The 13,848-nt window shown below is 42.1% G+C and overlaps 1 protein-coding gene across 1 annotated transcript in view; it reads right to left on the reverse strand.

The window, feature by feature from the left end:
- Positions 1-5,362: 5,362 nt before the first annotated feature.
- The window catches only part of RBM12B (RNA binding motif protein 12B), a 43,871-nt gene continuing 35,385 nt past the window's right edge, over positions 5,363-13,848 (reverse strand). The window contains exons 2-3 of the mRNA XM_086965989.1: positions 8,281-8,320; positions 5,363-7,742 (exon numbers count right to left, since the gene is read on the reverse strand). Of these exons, the coding sequence (XP_086822115.1) occupies positions 5,708-7,717 (2,010 nt within the window). The 5' untranslated portion in view covers positions 7,718-7,742; positions 8,281-8,320 and the 3' untranslated portion in view covers positions 5,363-5,707. The remainder of the gene's footprint in view (positions 7,743-8,280; positions 8,321-13,848) is intronic.

Raw genomic sequence — 13,848 nt, forward strand, 5'->3', positions numbered from 1 at the left:
AAGAGGAGGAGGATTCCTCATAACGTTCTTGTTTATTTCTTATTTATTTTTTCCTTCAAACGTTGATTTAACAAGAAGTACTAAGGGGTAAAAATGGCTTCTCACAAAAGACAAGACTATTTAAAAATAAAACCATCTCTACCCAAACGCAGTATACTTTGTTTTCCGTCAGACCCCGCTACACCGAGGAATCAGCGACTCCAAAAATGTGTGCTAACAGTTAGGGAACGGTGTGCTCAAGGACATGGGACTGTCTCTAAAAGCAGCCTTAAAGACGTGCACACGGCGCTCCATTCACAGATCCTAGACTTTGTTTCCAAGAAGGTTTGGGACATTTATCATTTGTTTGGGTTCCTTAACTATCCTATTCAGAGACACAGAGTCTGTCTTTCAGCACACTGATCGGACGGTGTAAGCACAATATTTTGGAGTCATGGATTCCTCTTGCATAGAACAATTGCCAATACTGTAGGATTCAGAGAGTTCTCAAACTAGAATATTCATCCCTGCGTCTAATCTACACATCCAACCGCCCATGTGGATCCATTCCCATATTGTTCTAATAGAGAACCACCTCAGGCGTACCATCCTTTAGGTGCTTCCAATCATTATTCCTTCGTCCTGATGACCCCACTATGAAGAACTGTATATGGTTGAAATGTTAAAATTATACCCGTGGACTGTTTTTAATTTGTTTTGGAGCATATCACTGTTTGAGTGTACATTTACCAGCAATGTATCCATGTCAGTCACTATTCTTTTACATATATTGTATTCACCTATTTCACTTTCACTGTGCAGTTGCAATATTGGCTGTAGCAGTTTACAGTGAAAAGCCCTAAAATGAAAATGTTACCTCTATTTTGGATTATAACAGTAAGTAATAGAATAAAATTGTTCTTTTTTTAATCAAAAAACAATCTTTTGGATTATTATTAAGCATTACCGAGGTGGTTGAGATTTACGCATATTTTCAGTGGCCCTGGCTATAGGTTCTGAAATGGATCGAATCTCTGGCAAACTTTCAGAATACCCACACAAAATTAGCAATTCAAAGTAAAACAAATATACAAAATGAACATGGAAGTAATTTACGCTGTCCATATTATCCACTTTAACAACCCTGCTATAGGCTATTAAATTTGCAAAATATCCTACATAAATCGTCACATCGGATTTCTGTAGCCGTCATATTCCAAACTGAAACAATCCAATGACCACTTTCCAAAACACAATCAGCATGTGGTGCCATTAGTCCCAGTAAAACAAGTTAAACGACTCCATACAATAGGAACTTCTTGGACAAGTCCCATTAAGTGTGCAGGATAAGCACTGAAGATCATACATTTTCCTCAATCCCTCCATAGCATGTTGTTTAGAAGTCTTCAAATGCTGAAAGCGAAAGTGCTCAATGAAGAGAAAGTAAAATTCAGACACTGCACGAGCAGTCAGAGTCACCTTTCAAGAGCCCAATCGGAACCGGTGCTTCTCCCACAAAAGATACTAAAAAAATAAAGTAATAAAAATAAAATAAAAAAAGTGGCTCCCAAATTGCTTAATAAAATTTTTTGATGCTATATTCAAAGACGCTGAAATAAATAAAAAATAAAAGGGAGACAAATAGAAAAGCAAATAAGTATATAAAATTGGAACAACACGGATGCTCAGCATTGGAATATGTTAACATGAAAAATAAAAACGTAACATCTCAAACCAACAAGTAATATTTCGCAGAGTTCAATAATGGTAGGAAAGCATACAATTTTGCGACAGGATTCGGGAAATCATAATTACATTGTTAATAAGTTGTCAAAGAATAAGCCGAACTTGCCATGTTAACATATGGCCCTGCAAACATTCTATAACCCACCCCAGTAAACATATCCTCATTAAAGGAAGACTAGATGACAATACTGCATTTTCTCGTAGGGCAATTTAGGTGAGAAGTGCGAAGGACAATAATAAAATAAGCATTGAAATGAAGATTGGTCCAAAAATCCCAGCAACCGATGGTTGAGGCCCTGAAACAAAAGCTAGTCAACCATTAAAATCTACCCGGCACAATGGTCTGGCAAACCAAACCAAACCACGTTATCTTGAACACTTTATGATCCATGAATGGTTGCTGTACATTCTTCAAAGGCATGTTATCCAGCTATTTTACCCGAAAAGCAAAGGAGATCCAATATCAACTGACAAGGGATCGAAAAACATGGACAGTTTAAATCTGAAGGCCTCCTCCAAGTAGAAATTGGTTTCTTGAAAACCTCAGACATTCCGACACCTAAGTGTGCTTCAGAATAAATCGCAAGTTTAAAGAAACCGCAGATCCAACGCATTTGTAAGTGGCATTTCTTCAAATTACTAGTTAAAGTCTGCCGAGAAGTTGCTGATCCTCAGAAACCCACTTCTATGTTTTTGATGAGAACAGAAAGAAGCTCCTTTACGTCAAACATTTGTGTCTCCATCACGAACATTCAGAACTAGGTCCGGTCACTGCCCACAAAACCTCATTTACTTAATTCATTCTCAGCCACACCAAGAACCTCAAACAAGTGGACTGTGGCAGCTACTGGCAACAATGAGGCAAGCCACTAGTCTGGCCGGCATACATGGCTGCTTCCATCCTTCAACCCAGCTGCGCAAGAAACCAATAGCAGGCGCCAAGAACCTAATAGCCTACTTGAAACCTCAATTCCAAGCATGATATCAGAATGAATTATTACAGGGGACTCTTGACAGTTTGTAGGGGTAAGCATCCTAGCTCCACGATAGTCAATGCAAGTGCTGGCAGCCAGTGACATCAAAATCAGTCTTTACACACATCCAAAAGAAACTTCTCCTGCCCTTGAAGCAAGCCAACCAGCTGAGCAAATCCACATATGGAGCAGGTGGACAAATAATGATTTCCCACATGAGACTTTAGGAGGGGAGTAATTTCCAAACCAATAATGCACTTCATGAAAGTGCACTTTTGCAGACTGACGTAAAGAAATCTGATGCAAATGTATAAATATGGTGCACAGTTGCCCCCCACAGTGACAGGAGAATCCAACTATCATTCATGTCTCCAGGTACTTTGAACCTGTTAAATGACAGATTTTTTTCTGTGTTTACGAATCAAAAACGAGAAGGAGTTCTGAATGAAACCAGAAACACATTATCCACAGCTGTTCCCTTGACTGCATGCCCACTCACTCTGGGCCATTTTAAAGTCAAAAGGTTGTAAACCATTTTCAATATGGCTTTCCTTTCGTTTTTGGCCCAAGAAGCAAGCTATTGAGCCCTTAGGGCTCTTCACGCCTCCTTTCTACACTATCGTCATAGTCCATTCACTGATGATGTAAACTAAACCTCTTTAGGAACATCTTCCCTTTTCTCGATTCTAATCACCAATAATATTTTGAGGGATTTTGGCTCTCCCAAGTTTGGACAGCTTCAATAAAGTCTTGGTTGGTCTAGCCAAGAAGCAGCTCCAATGCGCATTGAACAGGGGGGGAGAGAACAACACTCACTTCAACATGAAGCAGTATAACCATACTGTTCAGGCTCTTTACCAGCTCCCGGCAATATAACACATTTAACAAATGTTTATTTGAATCATCCGCATGGGCTTCTGGGAAAAAAAGGTATCTTTAGAACGTTACATTCACTATGAGCTTTCGAGTTGGACTTCCTTGATCAAGCAAACAAATTTGAGGTGGGAAAAACACAGGAACATGCTCATGGAGCCGAGCTATGAAAAAACCTGACCCAAACTACTGTAATAACCAAATGATCAGAAATTCATGAGAGCTTAAAGCATGCTCTTAGAGGTCTTCCACCAACAATTCCCTGTACAGGACCACCAGGCTCTGTGCCAGTCCTACTGGCTGACTAATCAAAAATGACACTCATCTACAATTAGTTTATGCCGAACAATTGTATATTGGCGAGATGTTGCACAAACAATTCCACTTCTCCATGCTGGCACTATAACAGCAGCACACCAAAGCCTACTGTTCACGAGTTTACTTGCCTGGAGGGAAAAAAATAAAAACAGAATTTAACTGTAGGAGGAGTTTTACTCAAATCGCAAATCTTGCCAGCATTGCTGATGCCCCAATGGCAACCAATGCAGCAGACATCAGCTCTTTCCCAACTCAATGAGAAGGTAATATCAGCTTTAAACATAACCATTTTCAAAACTACTGCCCACAGGCAAAAATGCCACCAATGGTAAAAAATGCTTACCAAATCAGACCTGAAAGGGGGTCTTCTTCCACTGCGTCCGCAAATCTAAAGAGAGCTAACATTTTAATGCCTGCAATGGGTGCTCAAGATTGTCAAAAATAGCAATCGCTGCTTGAAGTGCACCAAAAGGCTTCACATTAAAAGCAGGTGAAGTCAATATATTCATTCTCTGTTTTAGAATTGTAATCAAGCGGCAAAGGAGGAACGTTTTCCTACAAGAAAGTCAGAGGGATCCGAAGCAAATTGCTTGCGCTGGGCAGAAGACAAGAAAGACAATGCTCTGTACAACTCTGGTACAGCCTCTATGCAAAATTCTTTGAAGGCCCCCCTCCTTAGTTTTGTTGTCACAGTTGTATGTAGATGTCCTCTTTTCAAATAAAGTTGTGAACAAACACTGCACCATGACATTACTTCTAAGGGTAGTACAGATCAGGAGTTAAGAACTTGCTCAACGTTGAATATTTTCCTGCCTGTTGCTAAGGGGTATGGTCAAGACATTTGAAAAAGTCAATATGTCACACAGGCTATTAAATCAAAAGTGATATTTTCCATAGTGCCAGTATTTCAACAATTTAATCATTACTTGAGCAGTGATTCAGGACAGTCATTGTCAAAAGTGCACTCTTTCCGCAACATTGCTGGGGGCGAGTAATATAAAATAAATCAGTAGAAGAGACTTGCTCCGTTTAAGACTAGTGTCGTTCATTGCCTTAACCACACTTCACGTGAAGAAGGTTACAAAATTTGACTTGTATGCAGTTGAAGAGAATAATGAAGTCCTTAAGACATTTACAAAGCAGACAGCTAGTGCAAAAGCCAAACTGCAGATACTGTTAGAAGAAGAGATACAGCAGCTGACTTTAATGAAATCACAGGAGTGAATTAGCCGCCTACATACAAATAGGCGCTAAACAACTAAAAAAGGAAGATGTATGCGGACACTCAAAAGGCTTCTTTTGAAGAAGAAAACAGAGCAGTCGTTGAAGTGTGAGCCTGTGTCACATTTTACTTTTGGGAAATAAACCAATAGAATTAACAGGAGTCACTTACTTTGTTACCGATGCTCCTGTATATTACACAAAACATATCATACATTGATAAAAGTAAAAAATAAACTGCTACAAAGTAGTAAAATGGTATATGTTTTTTTTTTTAATCAACTTGGCCAACCAGCATACCATCTTAAACAATTAAAAAGTAAAACTGTATCAAAATTTTGAGCTTCACTAATAATGCAACAGCTAAAAGTGACTCAGCCAGGAATTGGGCTGAGGAGTACATATGTATTGGTCATAAAGAACAGTGCTGATGTTTACAGTTGAGGAGTTCAATGTGCATGAAACCGAGACAGCAAACAATTTGCTGTAGAGAACCTGCACTATTCAAAAAACTAGAAACTGTAACAGAAAAGCCAGTTAAACGAAAATTAGAAGTGCATCTTACAGCACCAATAGTGGGACATTGAGCCATTCTTTTATGTATGCATAAATTCAGTCTCACTAAGCAAGCTTAAGTTAACTTTACGTGGCCCAATAGGTCTGTCATTTAGTTCGCGTATGGCAGCAATAGCTTCTTTATAACTTTCGACTGCAAGAATAGCAATTCCAGTTGGCAAACCTTCTTTTGTGTACGCTATGGTTACAGAATCAGGTATTACTCTATAACCATAAAAGAAATCTAAGATTTCATTAACTCTAACTGTGTAAGGAACATTCTGCAATCTTATTTTTGTTACTCCTCCAGGAAAATCCCCAATGCCCTGATTGGTGAACCTTTCTTCAGGAAACCTGCCCACTTTTGCTCTGCCAAATGTGTCTGCTTCAACGAAGTCCATGGGTGGTCGGGGACTTCTAAAATGATCAGCTGGAGCATTAAAGGCTTCTGGACCACTCCTGAAATCAGGGCCACGTAAATCAACAGAAGGCAAATATTCCTTTCCACCGTAAGGTGACACTGTGTGGTCTTGACCCTTAGATTTGAGTCCTGAAAAAGCCTTCAGACCAAACTCTTCCATTTGTTTTGAAGTGATACGTTTCAAAAGGACCTCTGTTCCCAAAAATCTACGTCTGTCTAGACATTCAGCATTCTTTGCCTGTTCTTCAGAAGAAAATTTTACCAATGCTTCTCCGAGCCCCACGCCCTTCTCATCACTTAACAAGTAAATGTCATCTTCATGTACATTAAAGCCGACAAAGAACTTCTGCACTTCAGGCTTGGTCACATCAAATGGAAAGTTTCTTATGTATATACATATTCTTGGGGCAGAATATGCATCAAAACGTGTTTCTGGCAAATTCTCTTCTCCTTGCCTTTCTTTAGCAGCAGCCCGTTTCCTCTCGAAAGCTTCAAAATCTTCAATCATCTCCAACATAGACTTCCTAGAAATGGCATATATGTATACTCGTTGTTCATTGAATAATTCCTTGTGAAACCCAAGAGCTCTTTTATAATCCAACTCATTCTTAAACAAGACAAACGCATCCATTGTATTGTGTTTTGTGGTTATAATTTTGATTTGGGTATCTGTCAAATCAAAACTTTTAAAGAACTTTCTTATAGATCTCTTTTCTGTTTGTACAGGCAAATTTTTCATGTGAATGTAAAACTCTAGACCAGAGGGTGAATGAGATCGCCTCTGCTGTTTCCTCGGAGGGGAGTTCGAACCTGTATGGTGTTTTGGATAAAGGTCTCTCGGTGGTGTTCTCTCTCTACTTCTAATGCGAGAAGGCTTTGGGCGATTTGTTGCAAGCCCACCAGAATTTATCCACTGTTCTTCAGTGGATGGCCTAACTTTTACAAATCTTACACCTATATACTCATTATTGCGCTTCAGTCCTTCAAAAGCATCTTTATTTGTTGCAAATTTTACTATTCCACTGCCATTTCTACGACCATCTGGGTGTCTTAGAAGCATAATGTCATCAACATGAAGACCTTTAAAGAAGACACGTACTTCCTCTTCAGTAACCGTGAAAGGCATTCCTGATAGATGCAAATACTGAAGACTCTTTGAAGTGAAGGTCTTAGTTTCTGCTACATTGCCACCATAATTAATTTTAGATGCACTAGTGTTAATGGGGCGTGTACCATTGGTATCAATTCCCATCTCTTGACGACTTGGATAGTCAGTTGAATGTACCCCTTTTCTCATAGCAGTGACTGCATTTGAAGGAGTCCTGGCTCCAGCTGCACTGGATCCCCTGCGCGTTCCTTTGTCATTTTTTCGATTTGATTCTACTGTGTGCTGCATTTCGGCCTTACTGCTAAGAAACAGTTGTATTGTTGATTTCTTGATAAACCCTCCTGTACGACCCATAGCACGCCTTGCATCTTCGTCTGTTGCAAATATAATGAAAGCTTCACCACGTTCGCCACCAATAATATGAACCCCTCCATCAGGAATATGCAATCCAGCGAAGAAATGACGAATATCTGCAGAACCCGCAACAACAGGAAGTCCCTGTAAACGGATGACTACAGCCATGTTGAGTGTAAACAGTGAAAAACACCTGCAGATAAGAAAAAGGCACATGAAAGTACACATCTTTAGTAACAATAATACATTAAAATAAAAGATTTGAACAATTTAGATTTTTAGAATAAACTACAGTCAAATAGATCTGTTTAAAACATTGCTTTGGAAAGATATTTCAAAAGCTGTTAGTCTGATTCAAAGAAACACAGTTGTGCCACTAAAAAGTTTTCAATATGTAGAACAATGTTTTAAAACAATTTCCCTATTTTAAAAGGGGCTGCGACGCTTAATGTCTCAACACACGTCAACATTTTAGCAAAGCGAAGACTCCATTAGATATCAAATTAGGATTGTACAAGAAGGGTTTTACAGAAAGCAGAAGCAAAGCTGAATTAACGGTTCTGTTCTAGTTGCTGGTTTATGGCCATTTCTAAAAACCTTAGACCCAAGTGAATTTTTTTTTTAAAGAAACCGTAGAAAAGTCATTTGCCATGGTTAACTCTTGGAAAAGTAGTAAGTACATCGGACATTCAGGAAACCACTAAACTCCTTACCTTGATTAAATAGCTTACCTTTATTTGAGGAGCTGGTAATCCTATACAACCAATTTTTCTGCAAATAAATGGAAAAGGATATAAATGCCAAATAGATACAATATTATGAAAATAACAAATCTCTACCTTTGAAACATTCTCTCCCATGCCAACATTTAGAAATATAAAAAGAAAACTGCATTACAAATCCACGTTCCATTAAATGAAAAAAGGTAGATATGGAGATTTATGCTTCCTTAATAAAGGCTTAAATCACCCACCACCTTTATAACTTTTTAACAAATTCAGTTTTTGAATGTTATTTAATATACTAGTTTCAAATGACAATGCTATACCAGGCTATAAGAAAATAGGTTATGTGTACACATTACTGAACATAAATAAAACCCCTTAGAAATATTTCTGGGCCCTAGTTGGTCCATTCATGGTCACAAGTCTCATCAATGATCAGCACTATTTCCTGTGTTCTGAGAAAATGGGAGTAAAGGTGTCAAGAACGATACAAACCAGTGGAGTGGTGTGGCTCACTGGTTAGAGGCGGCAGACCCGAGAGCAGAGGACGGACCGGGACCAGGGTTCAATTCCCAACGCGGCAGGGTCGTGGACCAGGGTCAGCCGACTCGATAATTCTCATCTCGTGCCTATTCTAACCAGGGATCACACTCGGCAACTCTGGGCATTAGCTTGCCTCATCTCTACAACGGCCCCCACATACACCGGGGATGCCTGGTTTCACCTTGGAGATACCCAGTAGGGACCATCTCCCAGGGAAAGCCAGGACGGGTTCCCCAGCGGTCTACTGCACAGAGATACTCCTTCAGGAGTCGATTCTAGAGCATTACAAAACCACAATTAATTAATTTAAAAAAAACACACAACACTACAGCTCATCACAAAAAAACACACAATTCAACAAATTAATTGAAAACACACTATAACACATATTAAGACACAACAAAGTAAGTGGTGGAGCAGACGTGGTGGGCGCACCATGAAGGAGCTCTGCATTGTGTTTAAATATCCTGCATCATACTAACACAAAAACAAAGGTTTTTGCCTGAACTGACCCTCTGCCGGTCAGGAAAGTTCTGCAGCAGAAACCAATCTTCTGGTAGAATATCTTTGATCTGCTGATCGGCATGACCCTTTCTGTAGCCTAGACAGTATCTGTAGCCCAACCCTCTCCTGGAGGGCCCCCAGTGCACTCTTCTGGTCAGGAGCTGGGGAAACCTCAGGACCAGATGGCTTAGTCAGTGCTGACAGGGGACCAGCTCTTTCAAAATAATGGCAACCCGGGATGATCGGAATGTGCAGGTGAGCGCAGGGTGACTCCATGAAGGGGATAACATTATTTCTCTACACTATTGCTGGGGCACACAGTAGCTGGTGGACTCCTGCTCTTAATAAGCTAGGTTACAGTACATGCTGGTACCCAGGGCCCTAGGAAGATTGCCAGAGTGCCGAGTGTGAGGTGTTGGCCAGCTGCAAAGAAGGAAAATGTTGGCAGTGTTGAGGTGACTTAAAAGTGAGGCCTAAAACAAACAGCCGCTGACAGGGCAGCTCGAGTGGCCGATCTTACTGGCTAACTACTGTGAAGAATCCTGTGCCCCCTTCCAACCCCATCCCTATTATCAACACCGGGCCAGATCAGCAGGGGATAGAAGGCTAGGGACTATTGTAGACCTAGGTCAAAGTCTCTGTGGGGGCTCTTTCCTGAGCGAATGAGAGGGGGGTTGAGGAATTATTTCACCTCCTTCATGAGTGGATCAGCTGATAGCACCACTCTTGCTGAGGTTCGGGCAGTTGTGGGTAGCAGAGAGGAGGTGGACCAGGTGGATAGGGGTGATAGCTGCTGACTAGATGGAAGAGGAGAACACCATTGGTTCATTCTTTGGGGGGGGGGGGGGGCAGGGCTGGCCTTAGAAAATGGCATAGTCAGACCAACTATAACCAGAAGGGTCCTCCCTCCACCCTGAACTAGTACTCCAGGGTAGAATAGATTTACCAAGCAGATTGGGGGCTGGGCCACTTGGCTAAGTGCTCCCACACTGGGGGAGACTTCCAGTCAGAAGGTGAGAACCTACACAGTGATTGCTCGTGTCAACAGCAGAGAAGCATGCTGCTATCGAACATAAGGGCAAGTGGATAAACAATGGGAACTCACTCAAGGAGAAAGCCAGATTATACAAGCAACAGAACAGTGAGATACAAATTGGTCAACTTAATGGCAGCTGCAGAGCAATGGCTCCCCCACATAGTTGAGTGGGTGGCCCAAACTTGTAGCTACACCACATTCGCCAGAAACCCCCCTCCTGCCCCAACATGCAAACGGGTCCACGGCAACACCAACAAAGGCATGGATGCCTGTACCCCAATGTCCCTTAAATTGTGTTCAGGGTTACAAACTTGTTTTGCCACTTAATAATTCAATTTGTCAACCTTATCTTTATTGAAGGACAGGCTAAAAACGTGTGCCTTGCAGACTGCACGCACCCTTTTGCAGAGACTACCTAGTTACGTTCACTGGACTGTAATGTGAGTTTGCCCACTTGAATTTCTGATTTATAAAATCAGGCGTAGTGTTTCTGCAAGTTCACACAAAGTGCGGGAACAACAGCCAGGATATATTTATACATGGCTGTATTTTACATTTACAAGTTGTAGCATTATTTGAAAACATCTTGTTCTGCGAGGGGCCTATTACGTGTTCATTAACTCAGATGCTGTTCTGTTTTCCGACGAGACTGCGGGGCAACTGCACATTTATAACTTGTCCCCTTTCAAACGGAACTTCTCAAAATAAACTAAATAAATGAGTTAATGAGCGAGCAGTGTCTCCCCTGTATGTTGCGGCTGGAATAAGCTTCATCCTGCATTCAGGCCCTGCTAGGGCGTCAAAAGACGGATAATGTTTTACTGCCTACACACGTCTAAATGCTATCTTTCCCACCTCGTGCGCGGCGCCCCTGGCTACTCCCAATGGCACACCAGGGCGCCGCGGCGCACAGTTTAAGAACCACTGGACTATGCCAATGCTGGTTCTCAGAGGCAATGTTAGGTTATATGGGAATTTGTAGCGCGCACAACTACTCTGGAGTATCCTGGCGTGGTAAGATCTCAGACAAATGGCTAGAAAGATAGTTAGTAGGCCTGCTTAAAAAGGTGAGTTATGAGAAGTTGCTTAAAGCATCTGAAGTCCTGAGAATGGCGCAGCACAGTAGGGAGGGCATTCCAGAGAATGGCTACTTTGACTGAAAAAGACTGGCCACCCATCCTAGTCCAACGAAAGCAAGGGGTAGCCATCAGTCGAAGGGCGGCAGACCTTAAAGATCAAAGAGGTGTGTAGAAGGCCCCTCTTTTCCTGATATAGGAGGGGCCAAAGTCATGTAAAGCTCTATGCGCTAGGGCGAGAACAATGTGTAAAGCATTTACATAACGCACAGTAATACAATGAAAACTCTACTAAAATCACTAGTAAATCAAATATCCCAATCATGGAAAACCAATCATAACACACTTTCCAGTGGGATAGCACTAAAAAAGTGCACAGAGACACTAAACCAGGAAAAACGAAGACCAGCACAGAATCAAAATCATGAGGTCAGAAGGCAAAAGGACAGGGGACACACGCCAAAAGATGCCAGGTCTAACACTTTATGATACAGATAAGGTGCCTTGAACAGACATCTTTTACGAACTGGTAGCCAATGATTGAAGAACACAAAGCTGGCCGTAAACGAGTGAGCAACAATTTAGTGTGTAATATTTCTATAAGAATATATTTCTTGGAAATAAAGTACTTTTGAATCTGATTAAGCCCCAGAATTAGGGGAAACATTTTCCCTCAATCTATCTAATGTAAATTCCAACTAATGTGGGTTGTGACTAGGGGGTAAGCGGTGCAATAAAACAGCGAGGATCCCAGCCCTGACTATTTCTTGCATAGGATCACAATCTGTAACACCCTTTTTCGTTGGTATTTTTGGTTTGTTTAATGTCCTGCTCGGCATATTATGCACAAGACAGCGTCTAATATATGAACCGGACTAGGGCCCCTAAAAAATTGGCAATGGTGGGGTCCAGAAGAAACAGTAACCTCATGTATGTCTGGAACAACAGGACCTTTGAGGCAGTCGAGTGGGATCCCAAGAATTACCCCAGGCACCTCAGTAGCTGTAGGTGTAGGTGTGTGCTGATCCGCAAGAGCAGTGAGGCAGGAACCCAGGGACTAAAGAGATACTGCAGTAGTATGTATCTGGGGTTTAACCAGAAATAGAGGGAGTGGAACACATAAAACACCAGACTCCTCAGTATGATATATAGATCTATATATTTACATACCGCTTTGAAAGGTTATCAAAATCATAAGCGACGAAAAAGAAAGTGCATTTGACAATGAAAGGGATATGAAAGAGAAAACAGAAAGAACACGAAAAAATCCCTAATAATGATAGTTAGAAATAGGAGGAAAGAAAAAGGGGAATGAAGGGATAAAAAGACAGTCCCCAAAAATTTCTGTGCTCCAGCGCACCACCAAATACACACCAACCACAAACATCAACGGCCACAATTTTCGAATCTGTTGTCCCACTTTTCCATTCCTCTGGAGTCTATCAGTCATCGCCCTTCCACTCACCGCCGGCGCTGCTGCAGGTACCGCGGTGCTCCCCGGCGAGGCGGAGGGCTGGGACAGGCTGGGGGTTGGAGGCCTTGGAACCGGGCAGGGGGGTTGACGCCCGTGCTGCGGGGTGGCAGGGACCCCGCACTCTGCTGAGGCTGAGAAGGCAAACCAGGCAGGCAACTGCCAGGGGCATTGCCACTGCAGCCGGCAGAGGTCTAGGTTGGCAATCACCACGGCAGGAAGTGCCCAGGAGTGGCACTGGGTCCCCCTGGGGGTACCGACTCTGAGTATCAGCCATGGGGCATACATCACTACGGCAAGAGGTGAAATCTATGTGCACCTATGCAGTGTCGGATTGGGATCACAATTCGGCCCGGGCACTGACGAAAAAAGTGGCCCACATTCAAGAGGCGTGGCCCATATTTAAGGGGCGTGGCCCACATTCAAGGGGCGTGCCCTTTCATGAAACACCATTTGCACAGACAAGGAATGAAAGTGGGAGGATACTGTTCTTGCACACGACACAGGGCCAAGGTGACAATGGCCTACATGCTGAGCAACTAAAAAAAATAGCAAGGCCCCTTTTTGTCACAAAATTATTCCAGCCCTCCAGCACAGAAGCACCTGAAAAGCAGCAAAGCCCCTGCTATTACTAACCTACTCAGCCCTCCCCAGACCTTCAGCTCAGGAGCACATGAACAGAGGTAAGGCACCTGCAATTAGTAAATTAATCAACCCTCCAGGCCTTGGGAAAATGTCCTGTCAGGGAAGCACAAAACACAGCTTTCTGGGTCATCCAAGGTAGCCAGGTAGCCAGGGGGGAGGCTGAGGTGAAGCTGGTGCATGGGAAGTGCCTTCCCAGTGTGTTCCGGCAGTTTGAGTGTTTACCATTTACTGTAGTATTACCCTTGTACCTGTGTATGGTACCCTTTTGTAACTTGATCAAGTAACTTTTCTCTTGTAAC

This window comes from Lissotriton vulgaris, chromosome 4_1, assembly GCF_964263255.1.
Source record: "Lissotriton vulgaris chromosome 4_1, aLisVul1.2, whole genome shotgun sequence".
NCBI lineage: Eukaryota > Metazoa > Chordata > Amphibia > Caudata > Salamandridae > Lissotriton > Lissotriton vulgaris.